Source organism: Hyla sarda, chromosome 1 (genome assembly GCF_029499605.1).
Source record: "Hyla sarda isolate aHylSar1 chromosome 1, aHylSar1.hap1, whole genome shotgun sequence".
Taxonomy (NCBI): domain Eukaryota; kingdom Metazoa; phylum Chordata; class Amphibia; order Anura; family Hylidae; genus Hyla; species Hyla sarda.
Window position 1 is genome coordinate 458,534,680 of NC_079189.1, and position 21,522 is coordinate 458,556,201.

The 21,522-nt window shown below is 42.4% G+C and overlaps 1 protein-coding gene across 27 annotated transcripts in view; it reads left to right on the forward strand.

Annotated features, from left to right (window-relative positions):
- The window catches only part of NCOR2 (nuclear receptor corepressor 2), a 495,829-nt gene that overhangs the window by 434,382 nt on the left and 39,925 nt on the right, over positions 1 to 21,522 (forward strand). For all 27 annotated transcript variants that reach the window (XM_056534054.1, XM_056534035.1, XM_056534070.1 and 24 more), the window contains 3 exons: positions 1,585 to 1,865; positions 12,077 to 12,413; positions 18,914 to 19,138. In XM_056534054.1, coding sequence (XP_056390029.1) covers positions 1,585 to 1,865; positions 12,077 to 12,413; positions 18,914 to 19,138 — 843 coding nt within the window. The remainder of the gene's footprint in view (positions 1 to 1,584; positions 1,866 to 12,076; positions 12,414 to 18,913; positions 19,139 to 21,522) is intronic.

Consider the following 21,522-nt stretch of genomic DNA (forward strand, 5'->3'; position numbering starts at 1 on the left):
AAATGATACCCATGATTATATTCTTTTCTATAATTGTACTGCTTAAAAAAAATCTCAAACCATTTTAACAAAATGTTTGAAATTGCCCTATTTTGACCACCTATAACTTTCTAATTTTTCCGTATATGGGGCGATATGAGGGCTCATTTTTTGCGCCACGATCTGTAGTTTTCATCAGTACCACTTTTGCTTAGGTTTTACTTTTTACTCATAAAATGTGACAAAAAAGCAGCAATTTTGGACTTTTTTAATTTTTACGTTTACGCTGTTCACCGTACGGGATAATTAACAATATATTTTAGTAGTTCAGACTTTTACGCACGCGGCGATACCAAATATGTGTATTAATTATTTTTTTTACGCTTTTTTGGGGGTAAAATGGGGAAAACTGACGTTTTACTTTTTATTGGGGAAGGGGATTTTTCCCATTTTTTTACTTTTTTATTTTACATATTTTTACTTTTTTTATTTTTTTACACTTTTTATGTCTCCATAGGGGACTATTCATTGCAATCAGTTGATTGCTAATACTGTGCAGTGCTATGCATAGGACACAGCACTGCTCAGTATTATCGGTGATCTTCTGCTCTGGTCTGCTCGATCTCAGACCAGAGCAGAAGACCCCGGGAGACGGCCGAAGCAATCGCGGATGTCCACCATTACCGGCGGGTCCCTGGCTGCTGATATCAGCCGGGACCTGCCGGGCATGAGCGGTGCCCTCGATCATGTCGGCGCGTAAATGTACGTCATGGTGCGTTAAGTACCACGTCACCATGACGTACATTTACATCCATTGTCGTTAAGGGGTTAACATCGTTTTTTTTTTTTCCCTTTGAAATATTGTATTTTGCACAAGTGCACATCGCTGTAGCAAATACAAAATATACAAATAGAAGTTTGTGCGTTATGGGCCCATCCGACATGAGGCCACCTCCACGAGGTTGATGGGGGACACGTTTTGATAGACTAGTGCGCTTAGAGCCTCATTTTTTGGACCAAGCGTGCTGCTGCATCCTTCTTTTTTGTATACTCTGTATTTGCCACAATAGCATGCACCTGTGTATTAGGTAGTTGTGCTGGCTATTTTTCTGTGTAAATATGTAAAAATAGTAGGCTAAGACAGAAACCTTAGTCAGGTACGTGGTGTATTGTTGTGAGGATGAGCATAACGCTAGGTAGATCCTTACTGTTTAATACATTGTAACATTTTAGCCCGAATACAGAGATTATGCCAATTTGGTTCAGTTCATCTGAGGGCAGTTTTGCATATACAAATGACACAGGCTTCAAGTGTAGACATATTGTAGAACTTTGCATTCACTCTTTTGCTTTTATAATGTGCATGTGCATTTTGTATTAAGTCAATGTAAAAAGAAACTAATATACATTTTTAGTTATTTTGTAATATTTTACGGTAAATGTCAGGCCTAGTGGATATGTGCAGAGCACAGAAATTACAAAACATGTTTTGCTCCTATGTCAAATTAATGTTATTCACAGCAACTGTGCGTTAGCCGATACAATGTCAAAGTAACAGATTTGTGGTTGCCTTTTTTAACATTTCATGCTGTGCTTTTTGTTTAGGGATCCCACGCTCCTACATTGAGGCTCAAGAAGACTACCTCAGGAGAGAAGCTAAGCAACTCAAGAGAGAAAGCACTCCACCACGAAGCCTGTCTGATGCCTACAAAGTCCGGACACATGAGGGACTTTCAGGACCACTCAAACTTAAGACACATGAGGAAGTGGTGGCCACAGTAAAAGAAGTTGGTAGATCTGTTCATGAGATTCCCAGGGAAGAAATGAGACGTAGCGCTGAGATGCAAGTTAATCCCCGACAACATAAGGAGGGGTCAATTACACAGGTAGGTAGTAAAAGTTATAAAAGTGCTGTCAACAGACGTATCTATACTTTCAAACTCAATCACAATAAAGACATAGCATCATCTTTATCTATAAATATTGAATGGGCATGGTTGTTTTGCAGACATAGATACTTTTGCAGATACATTCAGCAATCAGTTGGCATGTGTTCTGGTAATGGTATTGAGCTGTAATATGCAGTAAAAACGCAAATAATATGTAATATGTGGCCATTATTTTTTATGATCCAAGAAAAGTCACTTGTAGCACTCCATAAGGTGAAAACAGTGAGTAGCTTTATTCTATTAAGTATCAATAATGCAACTTTTTATCTGCCCTTGCAGCCATTCTCAAGCATGCTTGTGAATAGCTACATGGGCAGCTGAAACGTTGCATTATTGACACTTGATGGAATAAAGCTACTCACTGTTTTCACCTTATGGAGTGCTACAAGTGACTTTTCTTGGATTATACTCCTGAGGTCCCGCTGGCACCCATGTATTTTATTTTGGATGTGCTGCTTTTCTCCTGTGTGCATTATTTTTAAACGGAATTTATGTCATAGTAATAGAAGTTTCTTGGGCAAAAATGATTGATGGCCTATCCTGAGGATAGAGAATACCAGTCACTGATCATCAAGGTGCAAGAACATGGCATCATCAGCTGTTCTGTAAGGCTGCCGTGGCTGGATCTATGCAGTAAACTGGGCCAGAAGGAGTTGACTTTGTTATACTACATTTCAGCTCATGTTCACTTGAGGCTAGGTCACCAATCGCATTCATCCAGAAAATCCCATTAATCCCTTAAAGACCAAGCCCATTTTCACATTAAGGACCAGGCCAGTTTTATTTTTGTATTTTCGTTTTTTCCTCCTCGCCTTCTAAAATCCATAACTCTTTTATATTTCCATCTATAGACCCATATAAGGGCTTGTTTTTTGTGTGACCAATTTTACTTTGTAAGGAAACCTCTCATTTTACCATAAAATATACGGCGAACCCAAAAAAATATTTTTTTAGGGAGGAAATTTTAATGAAAACCACAATTTTGCACATTTTGGAAAGTTTTGTTTTCACACTATACACTTTAAGGTAAAAATGACATGTGTTCTTTATTCTGTGGGTCAATGCGATAAAAATGATACCCATGACTAGATACTTTTATATTTTTGTACCGCTTAAAAAAATCTAAAACTTTTTGTACAAAATCAGTAATCTAAAATCACCCTATTTTGACCACCTATAACTTTTTTCCGTATGTAGGGTGGTATGAGGGCAAATTTTTTGCCCCATCATCTGTACTTTCTATTGATACCACATTTGCATATATAAAACTTTTAGATAATTTATTTTTTTGGGAATAAAATGTGACAAAAAAGCTGCATATTTGGACTTTTTTTATTTATTTTTTGACGTTTACTCCGTTCAACGTACGGGATCATTAACATTATATTTTGATAGTTTGGAAATTTTTGCACGCAGCGATACCAAATATGTTTATTTAAAAAAAATTACGCTTTTTGGGGGTAAGATGGGAAAAACAGACAATTTTCATTTTTATTGGGGGAGGGTATTTTTCACTTTACTTTTTATTTTTACATTTTTCTACTTTTTATGTCCCCATAGGGGACTACCTATAGCAATCATTTGATTGCTAATACTGTTCAGTGCTATGCATTGGACATAGCACTGATCAGTATTATCGGCGATCTCCTGCTCTGGTCTGCTCGATCTCAGACCAGAGCGGGAGACGGACGGAGGCAGGTGAGGGGACCTCCGTCCGCCATTACAGATGATCGGATCCCCGCGGCAGCACTGCGGGCGATCCGATCATCTATTTTAACATGCTCATTACCACAGATGCCGTGATCTGTACTGATCACGGCATCTGAGTGGTTAATGGCGGACATCCGCGCAATCGCGGATGTCGGCCATTACCAGCGGGTCCTCGGCTGCTGATAGCAGCCGAAACCTGCCGTGTATGACGCGAGCACCGCTTCAATGCTCGCGGTCATACACAGGACATAAATGTACGTCCTGGTGCGCGAAGTACCACCAAACCAAGACGTACATTTATGTCCGTGGTTGTTAGGGGGTTAAAGGGATATTCCCATTATCCAAAGTGCGGAGTTCAACAATGTTCAGAAGCCCCATAAAGAATGAGCTAAGTATTGATCCTGCTCCCATGCTGTGCTCCATTCATTTGGGGAAAAAATGTCCACCATTCTTGTAAGCTTTTTATCTCCTGTTATGCGAATAGGGAAAATTTTTATTTTGCTGATTTCATATTCAAAGTGTCACTGATTCTTTGAAGAAACAACGCCAGTTAGCAAGGCTACAGAGTAACCCTATTGAATGCAGCTAATTCACATCCAAAACTGCTGACAAATCCACAGCAATGGAAAGTTAAATACATGGCAGGCATACTGCTCTGTATTTTTCTGACAAGTATTCTAGACATGCTTGGTGACCTGTGCAGGCAGGAGGAGCTGAGCTGTGTCCATCACCTATTACTGTATATACGCGAGTATAAGCCGACCCGAATATAAGCCGAGGCCCCTAATTTTACCCCAAAAACCCAGGAAAAGTTATTGATTCGACTATAAGCCTAGGGTGGGAAATACATCATCCCCCCCATGTAATCATCCAGACCCCTGTCATCATCCCCCCCCCCCTTCATCATCCCCGCCTGTCAATCCCTTCATCAGTGGTCTTCAACCTGCGGACCTCCAGGTGTTGCAAAACAACAACTCCCAGCATGCCTGGACAGCCATCGGCTGTCCAGGCATGCTGGGAGTTGTAGTTTTGAAACCTCTGGAGGTCCGCAGGTTGAAGACCACTGCGGCCTTCAACAGACTCCCGCAGTGGGGAATCACTACTCCCAGCATGGAAACAAGTCTGTTCCATGATGGGAGTAGTAGTAGTCTCTCAGCACTGCAGGAGTCTACTGATGTCACCTCTTCTGAGCATGTTCAGTAAAAATGTCTGTTATAATAACGGGCATTAATGGGTGAATTTACTAACGTAGGTCGGCCATAGACTTCAATGTTAAAAATAACATACGTTAATTTACCCGTTTCTTGTGACGTGCGAAAAATGAGTGCATGTCACGTTATTTCTCCAGTCACAACTAACGTACGTTAGTCATGACGGGCTATAACGTGTGACAAAGGGTAAACGAAAAAACCCATTGACTTGAATGGGGTTGTTTAACGTGTATTAATAATTATGTTTCAAACGTATGTGTATTAACGGGAGAACCTCATAGTGGCAAAGCAGCCTAAGACAAAATCAAACCTATATAAGTAGGGTACCATTTTAACCATATGGACCTAAAGAATAAAGATAAGTTGTCACTGCGTAGAAACGGAAGCCCACAAAATTTACAAAATGGCATTTTTTCTTCAATTTTGTCACACAATGAATTTTTTTCCCATTTCGCCGTGGATTTTTTGGTAAAATTACTAATGTCAATGCAAAGTAGAATTGGTGGTGCAAAAAATAAGCCATAATATGGAATTTTAGGTGCAAAATTGAAAGTGTTATGATTTTTAAAAGTGAGGAGGAAAAAACAAAAGTGGAAAAACCCTGCGTCTTAAGGGGTTAAAGGACATCTGCATTTAATAGGTCTTTGGAAGACCTTTCCAACGATGTCTCCCCCATCAAAATTGTCCCAGTCTTTCTCCCGTTATCAGCACACAAATTACTGAGGACAAGTGAAAGAAAAACTACATCTCCCATCATGCCTTGTGCTTACTTCCTGTAAGCTGCTGCCCTCCCCCTGTTCTATCCCCCCCGAGCAAATTATTATATTGTAACGCCCACATCTCCCTTCCCTATGCATACACCCTCCCCTTCTGCTCATCTCCCCCTCCCCATGCTGCTCCTGTCCAGTGATGAAGCAGCTGCCTCCGTGCTCACTGTAGTGTGGGCACTGGAGAGTGGAGAGTGAAAGGAAAAATGGTAAAAAAACATAATTGTTTGTCTATAAAACTGTCCTGATATTGGTCCCTCCATCTTTTTCACAACTACAACTCCAAGCATGCCCAGTTATTTTATATGCTGTTCGGGCATGCTGGGAATTCCAGTGGTGCCTCCAGCTGTTGCAAAACTACAAATCCCAGCATGCCCTGTCAGCTTTCTGCTGTATGTGCATGCTTGGAGTTGCAGAGGTGACTCCAGCTGTTGTAAGACTATACATCCCAGCATGCCGTGTCAGCTTTCTGCTGTTTGAGTGTATAAAGGAGTTGTAGTTCACCAACACCTCTACTGTATCAGGAGACTCCTGGGAGTTGTAGTTCACCAACACCTCTATTGTATCTCTGTCGTCTCCTGGGTGTTGTAGTTCACCAACACCTCTATTGTATCAGGAGTCTCCTGGGAGTTGTAGTTCACCAACACCTCTATTGTATCTCTGTAGTCTCCTGGGGGTTGTAGTTCACCAACACCTCTATTGTATCTCTGTAGTCTCCTGGGAGTTGTAGTTCACCAACACCTCTATTGTATCTCTGTAGTCTCCTGGGGGTTGTAGTTCACCAACACCTCTATTGTATCTCTGTAGTCTCCTGGGAGTTGTAGTTCACCAACACCTCTATTGTATCTCTGTAGTCTCCTGGGGGTTGTAGTTCACCAACACCTCTATTGTATCTCTGTAGTCTCCTGGGGGTTGTAGTTCACCAACACCTCTATTGTATCTCTGTAGTCTCCTGGGAGTTGTAGTTCACAAACACCTCTATTGTATCTCTGTAGTCTCCTGGGAGTTGTAGTTCATACACCAGTGTTTCCCAACCAGGGTGCCTCCAGATGTTGCAAAACTACTACTCCCAGCATTCCCTGGTTGGGAAACACTGGCATACACACACACACACACATAACAGGGACTACAACTCCCAGCATGTATCATTCAGTAGTCCCCCCCTCTCACACACAGAATCATCTCCAGTATGATATTTATTCCCTGTATACACCACCAGCCCGTGCAGTGTAATATGTCTCCTTCACACACACGTCCTCAGAAAGCACCCGCTCATGCATATGCATAAGCAGGGAGGACCCGACGGAGGCTAGGGGGGGAGCACAAACACTGCTGGGAGGAAGAGATCTCCGTCCCCAAGATGGCGGCTGCAATGTAATGAATAGGGGACGGACGCAGGACTACTGGGCTATGCTGGCAACTCTAATATCTCAGAAACGGCTGCATATAGGTAAATAGAACTAATTGACTGAATTGTATAACTTTTGTTTGGGGAACATTTGGGCAGGGATTTTTGACCACTACAGTTGTCCTTTAAGTACTACAACCTGGCATACCTCCTTTCTAAACGTTACCTCCCAGCCCCTCCTTGACTGATGTATAGAGCTCTGTGAATCAATGAAGGAGGAGAGATGAGGGCAGGTGAGGAGGCATGGCAGAATGTGGCACTTGAGCAGCTCCGCTCTTCCTCCTTGAGAAAGAAAACGGTAATTTGATAAGTTTGCCAACCACCATCAGCGCCTAGAAAGGTACAGTTTATACCCTAACATCTTTCCAATGGTGTCTGCAGCTCTTATTTAAAGGGAATCTGTCAGGTCCATTTACTCCTAAATATTTAATATTGGTTACCACGGCTTTATCTTCTAAAGTATCTTCTCTTAGAAGTGTCTATGAAAACAGATGCCTTGTGCAATCACGTTGTGACTGATTGGGTAAAAGATCACTGTACCCTTTAGCCTACTTGGCACCGGAGTGTGGAAGTCCTGAGGCAGATTTGTTGTTGTTTTAAGTCACTGGGCAGATCGCCATAAAAGTGTTTACTCTGAGCCAGCCCATGGAACTGCACAAGCACAGCCAGATGATAAAAGTCTAGGAGTCCCTGTATATACCGGTACACTGCCATGGACAAAATCCTGGAAACATATACCTTATACCAAACTACATGGCTTTGTTAAATCACACATTTTATATGTTGTATGAATTCAAGTGGTAGCACAGCAGCTACCCTGGCTTAGGTTATACTTTCTTTTAGTTCAAAGGATGGTGCTATTCATTTAGTATGTCACTTTCCCAGTGCAAAGGTTTTTGCACTATTTATTTCCTCTTATCTAAGGAACCTACCTGTGGTAATTTTTCACTCTTTATGACCAGACTATCCTTATTTATGGAGCAGGCTAGATAGATTATTAGAATATCAGCAGTTAAAGGTCTTGTTTAAACATGTGCAAATATGGATCCCATCAAGTAAAATGTTCTCAGACTTGTCTTCTTGCACCATTAAAACCACCAGAATAGGGGGTTGCAATGTAACACTTGAGCCACATTCATGGATGGACATTCTGTAATTCTAGTGCTACATGTCTTTTTTTGGATAGACTTTATTGTCGATAGAGCATTGCATTTAGTTATAAACCGGAAAGTATTCTTCTTGGGTGAACATCTTTATGAAAAAGCATATCTGCCTTTCCAACTATTATTTCCAAATATTATATCAGCCTAGCAAAGTTAAACCACTTGTCTTCTAAAGTAATTTTTCATTTTTTCATATTTTTTTTATTTTTATAAACAAATGTTGAGCTACACTAAGTAATTGATTATTATTGGGCTGTATTAAAGGGGTACTCTGCCACTAGACATCTTATCCCCTATCCAAAGGATAGGTAATAAGATGTCTGATCGTGGGGGCTCCCCATGATCACCCTGCTGCATCGGGTGCAGCGCTAGAGGCTCATGATGTCACGGTCACTCCCGCTTGCATCATCACGACCACGCTCCCACAATGCAAGTCTATGGGAGGGAGAAGAGAAAAGTTGATGAAAGGTGTCAACCCAGGATAGTCCGGATGGTGGATAAGTAGCCCCAAACAAGTTCCAAAGATATTCAAGCTGTCATGCAGCTGTGTCAGCGCGAACTATCCATAGACATTTTAATGAAATGAAAAGCTATGGCAGGAGACCAGGAGGACCCCACTGCTGACACAGAGACATTAAAAAACAAGACTACATTTTGCCAAAATGAACTTGAGTAAGTAAAAATCCTTCTGGGAAAACGTCTTGTGGACAGATGAGACCAAGATAGAGCTTTTTGGTAAAGCACATCATTCTACTGTTTACCGAAAACGGAATGAGGCCTACAAAGAAAAGAACACAGTACCTACAGTGAAATATGGTGGAGGTTCAATGATGTTTTGGGGTTGTTTTGCTGCCTCTGGCACTGGGTGCCTTGAATGTGTCCAAGGCATCATGGAATCTAAGGTTTACCAACGGATTGTGAGTCGCACTGTACAGCCCAGTGTCAGAAAGCTGGGTTTGCATCCGAGATCTTGGGTCTTTCAGCAGGACAATGACCCCAAACATACATCAAAAAGCACCCAGAAATGGATGGCAACAAAGTGCTGGAGAGTTCTGAAGTGGCCAGAAATGAGTCCAGATCTAAATCCCATTGAACACCTGTGGAGAGATCTTAAAATTGCCGTTGGGAAAAGGCGCCTTACAATAAGAGAGGCATGGAGCAGTTTGCAAAGGAAGAGTGGTCCAACATTCCGGCTGAGAGGTGTAAGAAGCTTTGTGATGGTTATAGGAAGCAACCGATTTCAGTTATTTTTTCCAAAGGGTGAGAAACCAAATATTAAGTTAAGTGTGCCAATAATTATGTCCAGCCCATTTTTGGAGTTTGGTGTGACAATATGTCCAATTTTCTTTTTTTTCCTCCCTTTTTTGGTTTAGTTCCAATACACACAAAGGGAATATACATGTGTATAGCAAAAGATGTGTTACTGCTTTTCTGTCTTAATTTTCTAGAAAAATTTCAGGGGTGACAACATTTACGGCCATGACTGTTCTGCACCACTGCACTGCACTCATTTGGGGGATGCAGCAACATTATGAAGGAGAAAGGAACAGAAGAGATACAAAGCCTGACAGCATCATCATCTCCTGCCATCTTCTGCTTGGTCTTGCTCTCCTGCATTTCCTTTCACACGACAAGGTTAAAGGGGTACTCCTCCCCTAGAGACATCTTATCCCCTTTCCCTTCTGGGGACCCCCGCAATCTTGGCTGCTGCAACCCAGGCATCCGGTGCACGGAGCGAACTTCGATCAGTGCCAGATGACTGCCGATGCGGGGCGGAGGCTTGTGACGTCACTGTCACGCTCCGCTCGTGATGTCACGGCCACGCACCCTCAATGCAAGTCTATGAGAGGGGTGTGACGCAGTCAGGGAACTTTTCTCTTCCGTCCACGCCCATGGAGATTAGCTACAGTGCCATGGGTTGCAAACTTCTTGATAATGTTGCGCACTGTGGACTAAGGCAAATCTAGATCTCTGGAGATGGACTTGTAACCTTGAGATTGTTGATATTTTTCCACAATTTTGCTTCTCAAGTCCTCAGACAGTTCTCTTCTCCTCTTTCTGTTGTCCATGCTTAGTGTTGCACACAGACACACAATGCAAAGACTAAGTGAACTTCTCTCCTTTTTATCTGCTTTCAAGTGTGATTTTTATATTGCCCGCACCTGTTACTTACCACAGGTGAATTTAAAGGAGCATCACATGCTTGAAACAATCTTATTTTTCCACAATTTTGATAGGGTGCCAATAATTTTGTCCAGCCCATTTTTGGAGTTTGGTGTGACATTATGTCCAATTAGCTTGTTTTGGTTTAGTTCCAATACACACAAAGGGAATAAACATGTGTATAGTAAAACATGTGTTACTGCTATCCTTTTCTGTGAGAAATACTTCATTTTCTAGAAAAAATTCAGGGGTGCCAACATTTACGGCCATGACTGTATGTCCTTAGTGGAGAATAAGATAGAGCTTAGCCTGTTCCATTATTCCATTACATGAGGAAGTCAGTTGTAAAAAAAAGCAAGATACCTATGCTGGGTAGAGTGAAAATGAGAACAGATGCTATACAGTTGATATGAAACTTAAGCTCTCATCATGTCCTATAACTCATTGTTTGGGAACAGTAAATATATAATTGCAGTATATGGTTTACATGTAAGGCTGGGTTCACACTACGTTTTGTCCCATACGGGAGCGCATACGGCAGGGGGGAGCTAAAAGCTCGCGCTCCCGTATGTGACCGTATGCGCTCCCGTATGTCATTCATTTCAATGAGCCGACCGGGGTGAAACGTTCGGTCCGGTCGGCTCATTTTTGCGCCGTATGCGCTTTTACAACCGGACCTAAAACCGTGGTTGACCACAGTTTTAGGTCCGGTTGTAAAAGCGCATACGGCGCAAAAATGAGCCGACCGGACCGAACGTTTCACTCCGGTCGGCTCATTGAAATGAATGACATACGGGAGCGCATACGGTGACATACGGGAGCGCGAGCTTTTAGCTCCCCCCTGCCGTATGCGCTCCCGTATGGGAGAAAACGTAGTGTGAACCCAGCCTTACACATAAGTTACAAAGTGCTGTACAGAACAAGAAAACACATCTCTGTATACCTTATGTAAACTGTATCACTGATGACATGATTTGGGGTGTCAATTCACAGATTATATGTGTTTGCTGACTGTGTTAAACATGTAAGCAGCATTCTATACACTTTTTACATTTAGAGGTCCTTTATCATTTTGTGTGCACTTGTGGGATTGCCTTAAAGGAGTAGTCCAGTGGTGATTCAGTGGTGAGCAACTTATCCCCTATCCTAAGGATAGGGGATAAGTTGCAGATCGCGGGGGGTCCGACCCCTGGGGCCCCCCGCGATCTCCTGTACGGAGCCCCGACAGCCCGCTGGAAGGGGGCGTGTCGACCTCCGCACGAGGCGGCGGCCGACACGCCCCCTCAATACAACTCTATGGCAGAGCCGAAGCGCTGCCTTCGGCAATCTCCGGCTCTGCCATAGAGATGTATTGAGGGGGCGTGTCGGCCGCCGCCTCGTGCGGGGGTCGACACCCGCTATCTCAGCGGAGAGCCGGGGCCCCGTACAGAGAGATCGCAGGGGGCCCCAGCGGTCGGACCCCCCGCGATCTCAAACTTATCCCCTATCCTTAGGATAGGGGATAAGATTTTCACCACTGGACTACCCCTTTAAAGAGTTTTTACTGTATCATGATTTTGGAGCTCTTCTGCCAACAAAGCCCACCATAAGCCATGCACCATATTTCAAAATGCATTACATTGATTTAATACTGCTGAAAGTACTAAAAAATCATATTTCTACTAACACTGTTATCATGGCTTACCAGTGTAGCTAATGTATTGTAAATATTTTACTTTTTGTACAGGGTACACCTTTGAAGTATGATAGTGGTTCTTCAGTAAGTGCCAAGAAACATGATGTACGATCCATAATTGGTAGCACAGGTAGATCATACCACCCTTTGCATCCCATTGAGGTATTGCAAGACCCAAGAGCATATGATGAGATGATGCTCAAAAGTAGAGCAAGCTCTGGTTCTATAACTAGAGGCGCTCCTGTAATTGTTCCCGACCCTGGAAAGCCCAGACATAGTCCACTCTCCTATGAGGATCATCAGTTGCCCCATGGAGCAACATACGGTAGCCATCTGAATAGAGGATCTCCTGTGACTACAAGGGAGTCTGCACAGCGGAGCCATGAAGGTAGAGATCCTTTTTTGCTCTACATATAACTTGATACTTTAAATGTTTATAAATGTTTTGCAGTTATTTCATTCGGTTACAGAGCAAATTTTATATAGACGGATTATGAATGTACAAAGTGATGTATTAAAGGAAAGCGAGTCCACCACCCATAATAAAGGAAATGAGTCCTCCGCGTATAATAAAGGAAACTAGCCCTCCTTTCATAGTAAAGGAAAGTTGGTACTCCGTTTATAGTTAAGGAAAGCTAGACCACTTATAATAAAGAAATCTAGTCCTCCGCTTCTAATAAAGGAAAGCTAGTCCTCTGCTTATAATAAAGTAAGCTAGTCCTCCACTTGTAATAAAGAAAGCTAGTCCTCCACTTACAGTAAAGGAAAGCTAGTCCTCCACTTATAGTAAAGGAAAGCTAGTCCTCCACTTATAGTAAAGGAAAGCTAGTCCTCCACTTATAGTAAAGGAAAGCTAGTCCTCCTTTCATAGTATAGGTAAGCTAGTCCTCCACTTATAGTAAAGGAAAGCTAGTCCTCCTTTCATAGTATAGGTAAGCGAGTCCTCCTTTCATAGTATAGGTAAGCGAGTCCTCCTTTCATAGTATAGGTAAGCGGGTCCTCCTTTCATAGTATAGGTAAGCGAGTCCTCCTTTCATAGTATAGGTAAGCTAGTCCTCCACTTATAGTAAAGGAAAGCTAGTCCTCCTTTCATAGTATAGGTAAGCGAGTCCTCCTTTCATAGTATAGGTAAGCGAGTCCTCCTTTCATAGTATAGGTAAGCGGGTCCTCCTTTCATAGTATAGGTAAGCGAGTCCTCCTTTCATAGTATAGGTAAGCTAGTCCTCCACTTATAGTAAAGGAAAGCTAGTCCTCCTTTCATAGTATAGGTAAGCGAGTCCTCCTTTCATAGTATAAGTAAGCTAGTCCTCCTTTCATAGTATAGGTAAGCGAGTCCTCCTTTCATAGTATAGGTAAGCGAGTCCTCCTTTCATAGTATAGGTAAGCGAGTCCTCCTTTCATAGTATAGGTAAGCGGGTCCTCCTTTCATAGTATAGGTAAGCGAGTCCTCCTTTCATAGTATAGGTAAGCGAGTCCTCCTTTCATAGTATAGGTAAGCGAGTCCTCCTTTCATAGTATAGGTAAGCGAGTCCTCCTTTCATAGTATAGGTAAGCGAGTCCTCCTTTCATAGTATAGGTAAGCGAGTCTTCCTTTCATAGTATAGGTAAGCGAGTCCTCCTTTCATAGTATAGGTAAGCGAGTCCTCCTTTCATAGTATAGGTAAGCGAGTCTTCCTTTCATAGTATAGGTAAGCGAGTCTTCCTTTCATAGTATAGGTAAGCGAGTCTTCCTTTCATAGTATAGGTAAGAGAGTCTTCCTTTCATAGTATAGGTAAGCGAGTCTTCCTTTCATAGTATAGGTAAGCGAGTCCTCCTTTCATAGTATGGGTAAGCGAGTCCTCCTTTCATAGTATAGGTAAGCGAGTCCTACTTTCATAGTATAGGTAAGCGAGTCCTCCTTTCATAGTATAGGTAAGCGGGTCCTCCTTTCATAGTATAGGTAAGCGAGTCCTCCTTTCATAGTATAGGTAAGCTAGTCCTCCTTTCATAGTATAGGTAAGCGAGTCTTCCTTTCATAGTATAGGTAAGCGAGTCCTCCTTTCATAGTATAGGTAAGCGAGTCCTCCTTTCATAGTATAGGTAAGCGAGTCCTCCTTTCATAGTATAGGTAAGCGTGTCCTCCTTTCATAGTATGGGTAAGCGAGTCCTCCTTTCATAGTATAGGTAAGCGAGTCCTCCTTTCATAGTATAGGTAAGCGAGTCCTCCTTTCATAGTATAGGTAAGCGAGTCTTCCTTTCATAGTATAGGTAAGCAAGTCTTCCTTTCATAGTATAGGTAAGAGAGTCTTCCTTTCATAGTATAGGTAAGCGAATACTCCTTTCATAGTGTAGGTAAGCGAGTCTTCCTTTCATAGTGTAGGTAAGCGAGTCCTCCTTTCATAGCATAGGTAAGAGAGTCCTCCTTTCATAGCATAGGTAAGCGGGTCCTCCTTTCATAGTATAGGTAAGCGAGTCTTCCTTTCATAGTATAGGTAAGCGAGTCCTCCTTTCATAGTATAGGTAAGCGAGTCCTCCTTTCATAGTATAGGTAAGAGAGTCCTCCTTTCATAGTATAGGTAAGCAAGTCCTCCTTTCATAGTATAGGTAAGCGAGTCCTCCTTTCATAGTATAGGTAAGCGAGTCCTCCTTTCATAGTATAGGTAAGCGAGTCCTCCTTTCATAGTATAGGTAAGCGAGTCCTCCTTTCATAGTATAGGTAAGCGAGTCCTCCTTTCATAGTATAGGTAAGCGAGTCTTCCTTTCATAGTATAGGTAAGCGAGTCCTCCTTTCATAGTATAGGTAAGCGAGTCCTCCTTTCATAGTATAGGTAAGCGAGTCTTCCTTTCATAGTATAGGTAAGCGAGTCTTCCTTTCATAGTATAGGTAAGAGAGTCTTCCTTTCATAGTATAGGTAAGCGAGTCTTCCTTTCATAGTATAGGTAAGCGAGTCCTCCTTTCATAGTATGGGTAAGCGAGTCCTCCTTTCATAGTATAGGTAAGCGAGTCCTACTTTCATAGTATAGGTAAGCGAGTCCTCCTTTCATAGTATAGGTAAGCGGGTCCTCCTTTCATAGTATAGGTAAGCGAGTCCTCCTTTCATAGTATAGGTAAGCTAGTCCTCCTTTCATAGTATAGGTAACCGAGTCCTCCTTTCATAGTATAGGTAAGCTAGTCCTCCTTTCATAGTATAGGTAAGCGAGTCTTCCTTTCATAGTATAGGTAAGCGAGTCTTCCTTTCATAGTATAGGTAAGAGAGTCTTCCTTTCATAGTATAGGTAAGCGAGTCTTCCTTTCATAGTATAGGTAAGCGAGTCCTCCTTTCATAGTATGGGTAAGCGAGTCCTCCTTTCATAGTATAGGTAAGCGAGTCCTACTTTCATAGTATAGGTAAGCGAGTCCTCCTTTCATAGTATAGGTAAGCGGGTCCTCCTTTCATAGTATAGGTAAGCGAGTCCTCCTTTCATAGTATAGGTAAGCTAGTCCTCCTTTCATAGTATAGGTAACCGAGTCCTCCTTTCATAGTATAGGTAAGCTAGTCCTCCTTTCATAGTATAGGTAAGCGAGTCCTCCTTTCATAGTATAGGTAAGCGAGTCTTCCTTTCATAGTATAGGTAAGCGAGACCTCCTTTCATAGTATAGGTAAGCGAGTCCTCCTTTCATAGTATAGGTAAGCGAGTCCTCCTTTCATAGTATAGGTAAGCGAGTCCTCCTTTCATAGTATAGGTAAGCGAGTCCTCCTTTCATAGTATAGGTAAGCGGGTCCTCCTTTCATAGTATAGGTAAGCGAGTCCTCCTTTCATAGTATAGGTAAGCGAGTCCTCCTTTCATAGTATAGGTAAGCGAGTCCTCCTTTCATAGTATAGGTAAGCGAGTCCTCCTTTCATAGTATAGGTAAGCGAGTCCTCCTTTCATAGTATAGGTAAGCGAGTCCTCCTTTCATAGTATAGGTAAGCGAGTCCTCCTTTCATAGTATAGGTAAGCGAGTCCTCCTTTCATAGTATAGGTAAGCGAGTCTTCCTTTCATAGTATAGGTAAGCGAGTCTTCCTTTCATAGTATAGGTAAGAGAGTCTTCCTTTCATAGTATAGGTAAGCGAATACTCCTTTCATAGTGTAGGTAAGCGAGTCTTCCTTTCATAGTGTAGGTAAGCGAGTCCTCCTTTCATAGTATAGGTAAGAGAGTCCTCCTTTCATAGCATAGGTAAGCGGGTCCTCCTTTCATAGTATAGGTAAGCGAGTCCTCCTTTCATAGTATAGGTAAGCGAGTCTTCCTTTCATAGTATAGGTAAGCGAGTCCTCCTTTCATAGTATAGGTAAGCGAGTCTTCCTTTCATAGTATAGGTAAGCGAGTCCTCCTTTCATAGTATAGGTAAGCAAGTCCTCCTTTCATAGTAAAGGAAAGCTAGTTCTGGTTTTCCACTTATAATAAAGGAAAGATAGTCCTCCTTTCATAGTATAGGTAAGCGAGTCTTCCTTTCATAGTATAGGTAAGCGAGTCCTCCTTTCATAGTATAGGTAAGCGAGTCCTCCTTTCATAGTATAGGTAAGCGAGTCTTCCTTTCATAGTATAGGTAAGCGAGTCTTCCTTTCATAGTATAGGTAAGCGAGTCCTCCTTTCATAGTATAGGTAAGCGAGTCCTCCTTTCATAGTATAGGTAAGCGAGTCCTCCTTTCATAGTATAGGTAAGCGAGTCCTCCTTTCATAGTATAGGTAAGCGGGTCCTCCTTTCATAGTATAGGTAAGCGAGTCCTCCTTTCATAGTATAGGTAAGCGAGTCCTCCTTTCATAGTATAGGTAAGCGAGTCCTCCTTTCATAGTATAGGTAAGCGAGTCCTCCTTTCATAGTATAGGTAAGCGAGTCCTCCTTTCATAGTATAGGTAAGCGAGTCCTCCTTTCATAGTATAGGTAAGCAAGTCCTCCTTTCATAGTATAGGTAAGCGAGTCCTCCTTTCATAGTATAGGTAAGCGAGTCTTCCTTTCATAGTATAGGTAAGCGAGTCTTCCTTTCATAGTATAGGTAAGAGAGTCTTCCTTTCATAGTATAGGTAAGCGAATACTCCTTTCATAGTGTAGGTAAGCGAGTCTTCCTTTCATAGTGTAGGTAAGCGAGTCCTCCTTTCATAGTATAGGTAAGAGAGTCCTCCTTTCATAGCATAGGTAAGCGGGTCCTCCTTTCATAGTATAGGTAAGCGAGTCCTCCTTTCATAGTATAGGTAATCGAGTCTTCCTTTCATAGTATAGGTAAGCGAGTCCTCCTTTCATAGTATAGGTAAGCGAGTCTTCCTTTCATAGTATAGGTAAGCGAGTCCTCCTTTCATAGTATAGGTAAGCAAGTCCTCCTTTCATAGTAAAGGAAAGCTAGTTCTGGTTTTCCACTTATAATAAAGGAAAGATAGTCCTCCTTTCATAGTATAGGTAAGCGAGTCTTCCTTTCATAGTATAGGTAAGCGAGTCCTCCTTTCATAGTATAGGTAAGCGAGTCCTCCTTTCATAGTATAGGTAAGCGAGTCTTCCTTTCATAGTATAGGTAAGCGAGTCTTCCTTTCATAGTATAGGTAAGCGAGTCCTCCTTTCATAGTATAGGTAAGCGAGTCCTCCTTTCATAGTATAGGTAAGCGAGTCCTCCTTTCATAGTAAAGGAAAGCTAGTTCTGGTTTTCCACTTATAATAAAGGAAAGATAGTCCTCCTTTCATAGTAAAGCAAAGCAAGTCCTCTGCCTATAACAAAGAAAAGCTAGTCTTCAGGTTATAATAAAGGAACGCTAGTCATTTATACATGCTTCAGGAAAGCTAGTCTTCAGTTTATAATAAAGGAAACCTTATCCCCAGTTGATAATAGGAAATGTAGTCCTAATTTTGTTATTCAGGATGAAATGCTAGGGAATACTACACTTGACTATACATTTAATTACCTTTCAGTTGTTACACTTAAAGAGTACCTGTCATCATCTAAACTTTCCCTGATCCCCCTTCCCATCTATCCCTTTCTCTAACTATGCCTATCCCTGTGTTTGTTGAGGTTTAAAACACTGTGGTAATACCTTTTTTTATCCCTCTTCATTAGCTCAGGAACACTGTCTTTCTGAGGGGTGGAAGGAGGCGGGTCCTGGCAGGCATGATGTCACATGAAGCCTGGCTGGGACTCTGCTTCTGCCAGTCTTCCTGTATGCTGCTCTCCCTCTGCAGCAGTGTTTCCCAGCCAGGGCACCTCCAGCTGTTGCAAAACTACAACTCCCAGACAGCCAACAGCTGTCGTGACATGCTGGGAGTTGTAGTTTTGCAACAGCTGGAGGCACCCTGGTTGGGAAACACTGCATAAAGACTAAGTACAGGGTAGGGACAGCAGCTTGTCTCTCTCTCTCCTGTGTCTCTCTGCACTAAAAAGTCAATGCTGAGAACCAGGGGCTGAGGGAGCAATTACAGAGGCAGTGATTAAGATGAATGTCAGGGGGGGGGGGGGGGGGGGCAGGGAGTGCAGTGAGATAATACAATGTATAAGATAACGTGTGTTGAGGGGCAGGGAGAACACAGAGCAGGGGGGAGGGGGAGGTGACTGGCTGTTGTATGAGAGGCATGTGCAGGCTTGTAGCTCACAGTACTGTACTTCCGGTGGAAGGACCAGAGCCCTTCAGCATTAGTCCTAAAAGCTGTACACTTACTTAGAAAAGCATAGGATGCTGCTTGCAGACCAGGCATAGAAGAGTGACCCCTGGTGGCCAAAAGTATAAAATGAAAAAACTGGTATAAATATTAATATTTTTTAATGAAGATATATTACAATATCTCTTCATTAATGATTATGAACAACATATTAAAAGTTTTTGTTGATGACAGGTACTCTTTAACCATTTGTCTTTGTGAAAAGCATATCTCTGTTTATTGATGTCTATTGTTTTATTATCTACAGGAGGTATTAGTTCTGGAAAACCTCTGACCCAGGAAAGGAAGAGCACCCCTAATCCCAGAGAAATGTCAAACTCCAAGTCACCTCATACAACAGTCCCTGAACATCTCCATGCAATGTCTCCCTATGAGCACTTATTCCGGGGAGTCAGCCAAGCTGAGTTGTACGGTCACATACCCTTAGCATTTGACCCTTCAGCTATTTCCAGAGGAATCCCATTGGAAGCAGGTAAAGAAATGGCATTATTGGTAAAAATGTCAGTTAATGGCAAAAGTTGTAGGCAATTGTGGAACAAATGCTGCAAATTTAGAATGCTTTTAACCCCTTCCCGCTATGGGACGTTTGCATACGTCCCAGCATCCGACACGTTCGCACACTGGGACGTATGCATACGTCCTAGCGATCTCCTGCACTGCCACGGGCACCGCAGGAGATCGGCGGCAGGACCCGGCTGTCAATCACAGTCGGAGTCCCACCGCAGCTGCCGAAGCCACGATCGCGCTGGTCCCGGTAGCATTGACCCCATAGATTCCGTGATCAATCTTGATCACGGCATCTATGGTGTTGACAGGGGGAACGTGCTCCCCCTGTTCACCAACGGTGGCACCGCGATACGATCGTGGGTCGCCGTTGGTTGCTATGGCAGCAAGAGTTCAGATTATGACCTCCTGTCTGCCTGCTGCAGAAGCCTGTGAGATCCAGCCACAGGCTGGATCGCACAGGCTGTAGTGTGTGCAGCTGATCGGGTAATACTGTGCTGCAGTACAAATGTATTGCAGTATAGTATAAGTTCTTCAATAAAAGTATGAAGTGTAAAAAAAATTTTTTTAAATGCCCCTTTCCCAATAAAAGCCCTGTATTATCACCAAAAAAGATCAAAAAACACAAATCATATACATGATAGGTATTGCCACGTCCGTAATGACATGTACTATAAAACTGTAAATTAAATTATCCCGTACGGTGAACGCCGTAAAAAAACAACTAAAAAGCGCAAAATTCGCCAATTTTGGTACAGATAGCGGAATAAGAAAGATCAAAAGGTAGCACATACCGCAAAGATGATATCAATGAAAAGTACAGCTCATCCCGCAAAAATTAAGCTCTCACTCAATGATGTGGAACGAAAAATGTAAAAGTTACGGCCGTTGGAAAATGAATGGCAGAAAAAGAATTTTGCTCAGAAAAGGAAAAAGAACATAGAAAGCTATATAAAATGGGTATCACCATAATCGCGCTGACCCACAGAATAAATATAACATCACTTTTACCGCACAGTGTACACCATAAAAAAAAATTTTTAAATGCCAGAAATTTTCCAGTTTTTCACAATATTTTGGAGTTTTTCACAAAAATTGCTGCATGTGTCAACAAAAATGCACCACTTATATAAAGTACAATATGTTACGAAAAAAGGATATCAGAATCGTTCCGCTCAGAAAAAGCGTTCTAAAGCTATTACCATTTAAAAGGACACATGTCAAATAAAAAAAAATAAAAAAAATAAAAAAAAAGAGCCTGGTCATTGAGGTAAAAAATGGGTCCGTCCTTAAAGGGGTATCGAAAGGATAGGGGTAAAGATGTCTGATCGGGGGGCCCGCCGCTGGGACCCCCCGCGATCTCCCTGCAGCAGCCCGCATTCTATGCATAGCTGTGTCTGCAGTTTCGGAAACCGACGGGCTTCCGAGATGGGGACGTGACGTCACACCACGCCCCCTCCATTCATGTCTATGGGAGGGGGCGTTGTGGCCGTTACGCCCCCTCCCATAGAAATGAATGGAGGGGGCGTGGCGTGACGTCCCCGTCTCAGAAGCCCGGTGGTTTCCAAAACTGCAGATGCAGCTACGCATAGAATGCGGGCTGCTGCAGGGAGATCGCGGGGGTCCCAGCGGCAGGCCCCCCACAATCAGACATCTTATCCCCTATCCTTTGGATAGGGGATAAGATGTTTTTGCCCAGAATACCCCTTTAAGAGGTTAAATATAGAAGTGTTAATAGATTATTTTTATCATTAAGCAAAATGCAAAGTGAATGAACAGGAATCTAAATTAAATTATGATTTTTTTGTGCGAGTGTACCTAGAAGAACTGATACGGTTTTGAAGAGAAAGTTTTTGAAGGAAATCGGCAGGGAGGTTGTTCCAAACCCATAGATCTTCTGTGGATGTAGGCTAGCGTAAATTCTTCTGTCTCTTCATGTAATCTCAGAACTCCTTGTTCTTCTACTGAAGATAGTTGTTAATAATATAGGCTGTATGTTTTGGAGTTTTTTGTCCTGCTTCAGAATAAATTTGGAGCCGGTTAGAAGCCTCACTGATGGTATAGCATGATTAATAACTACCTGCCTGTATTTCTCAGGTAATCCAGACCATTTACCAAACTCCATCTATGGACTGCAGCCTTAAACTCCTCCACTTGACTTCACTGGTGCTTGCATTGATTACTGTACCACTCTCCAGCCCTTTAGCAAACAAACTGTGTTTTCGTTCATAGTTGAGTCGCTTTGCCTTGTTTCCATGTTGAGGTATTGCCTCCTCTGTCCTCTACAATTATGTCCAGCTGATGGCACTGCTGGACATCTTTTGATTTGGAAGTAAGCGTGATGTGTCTTTC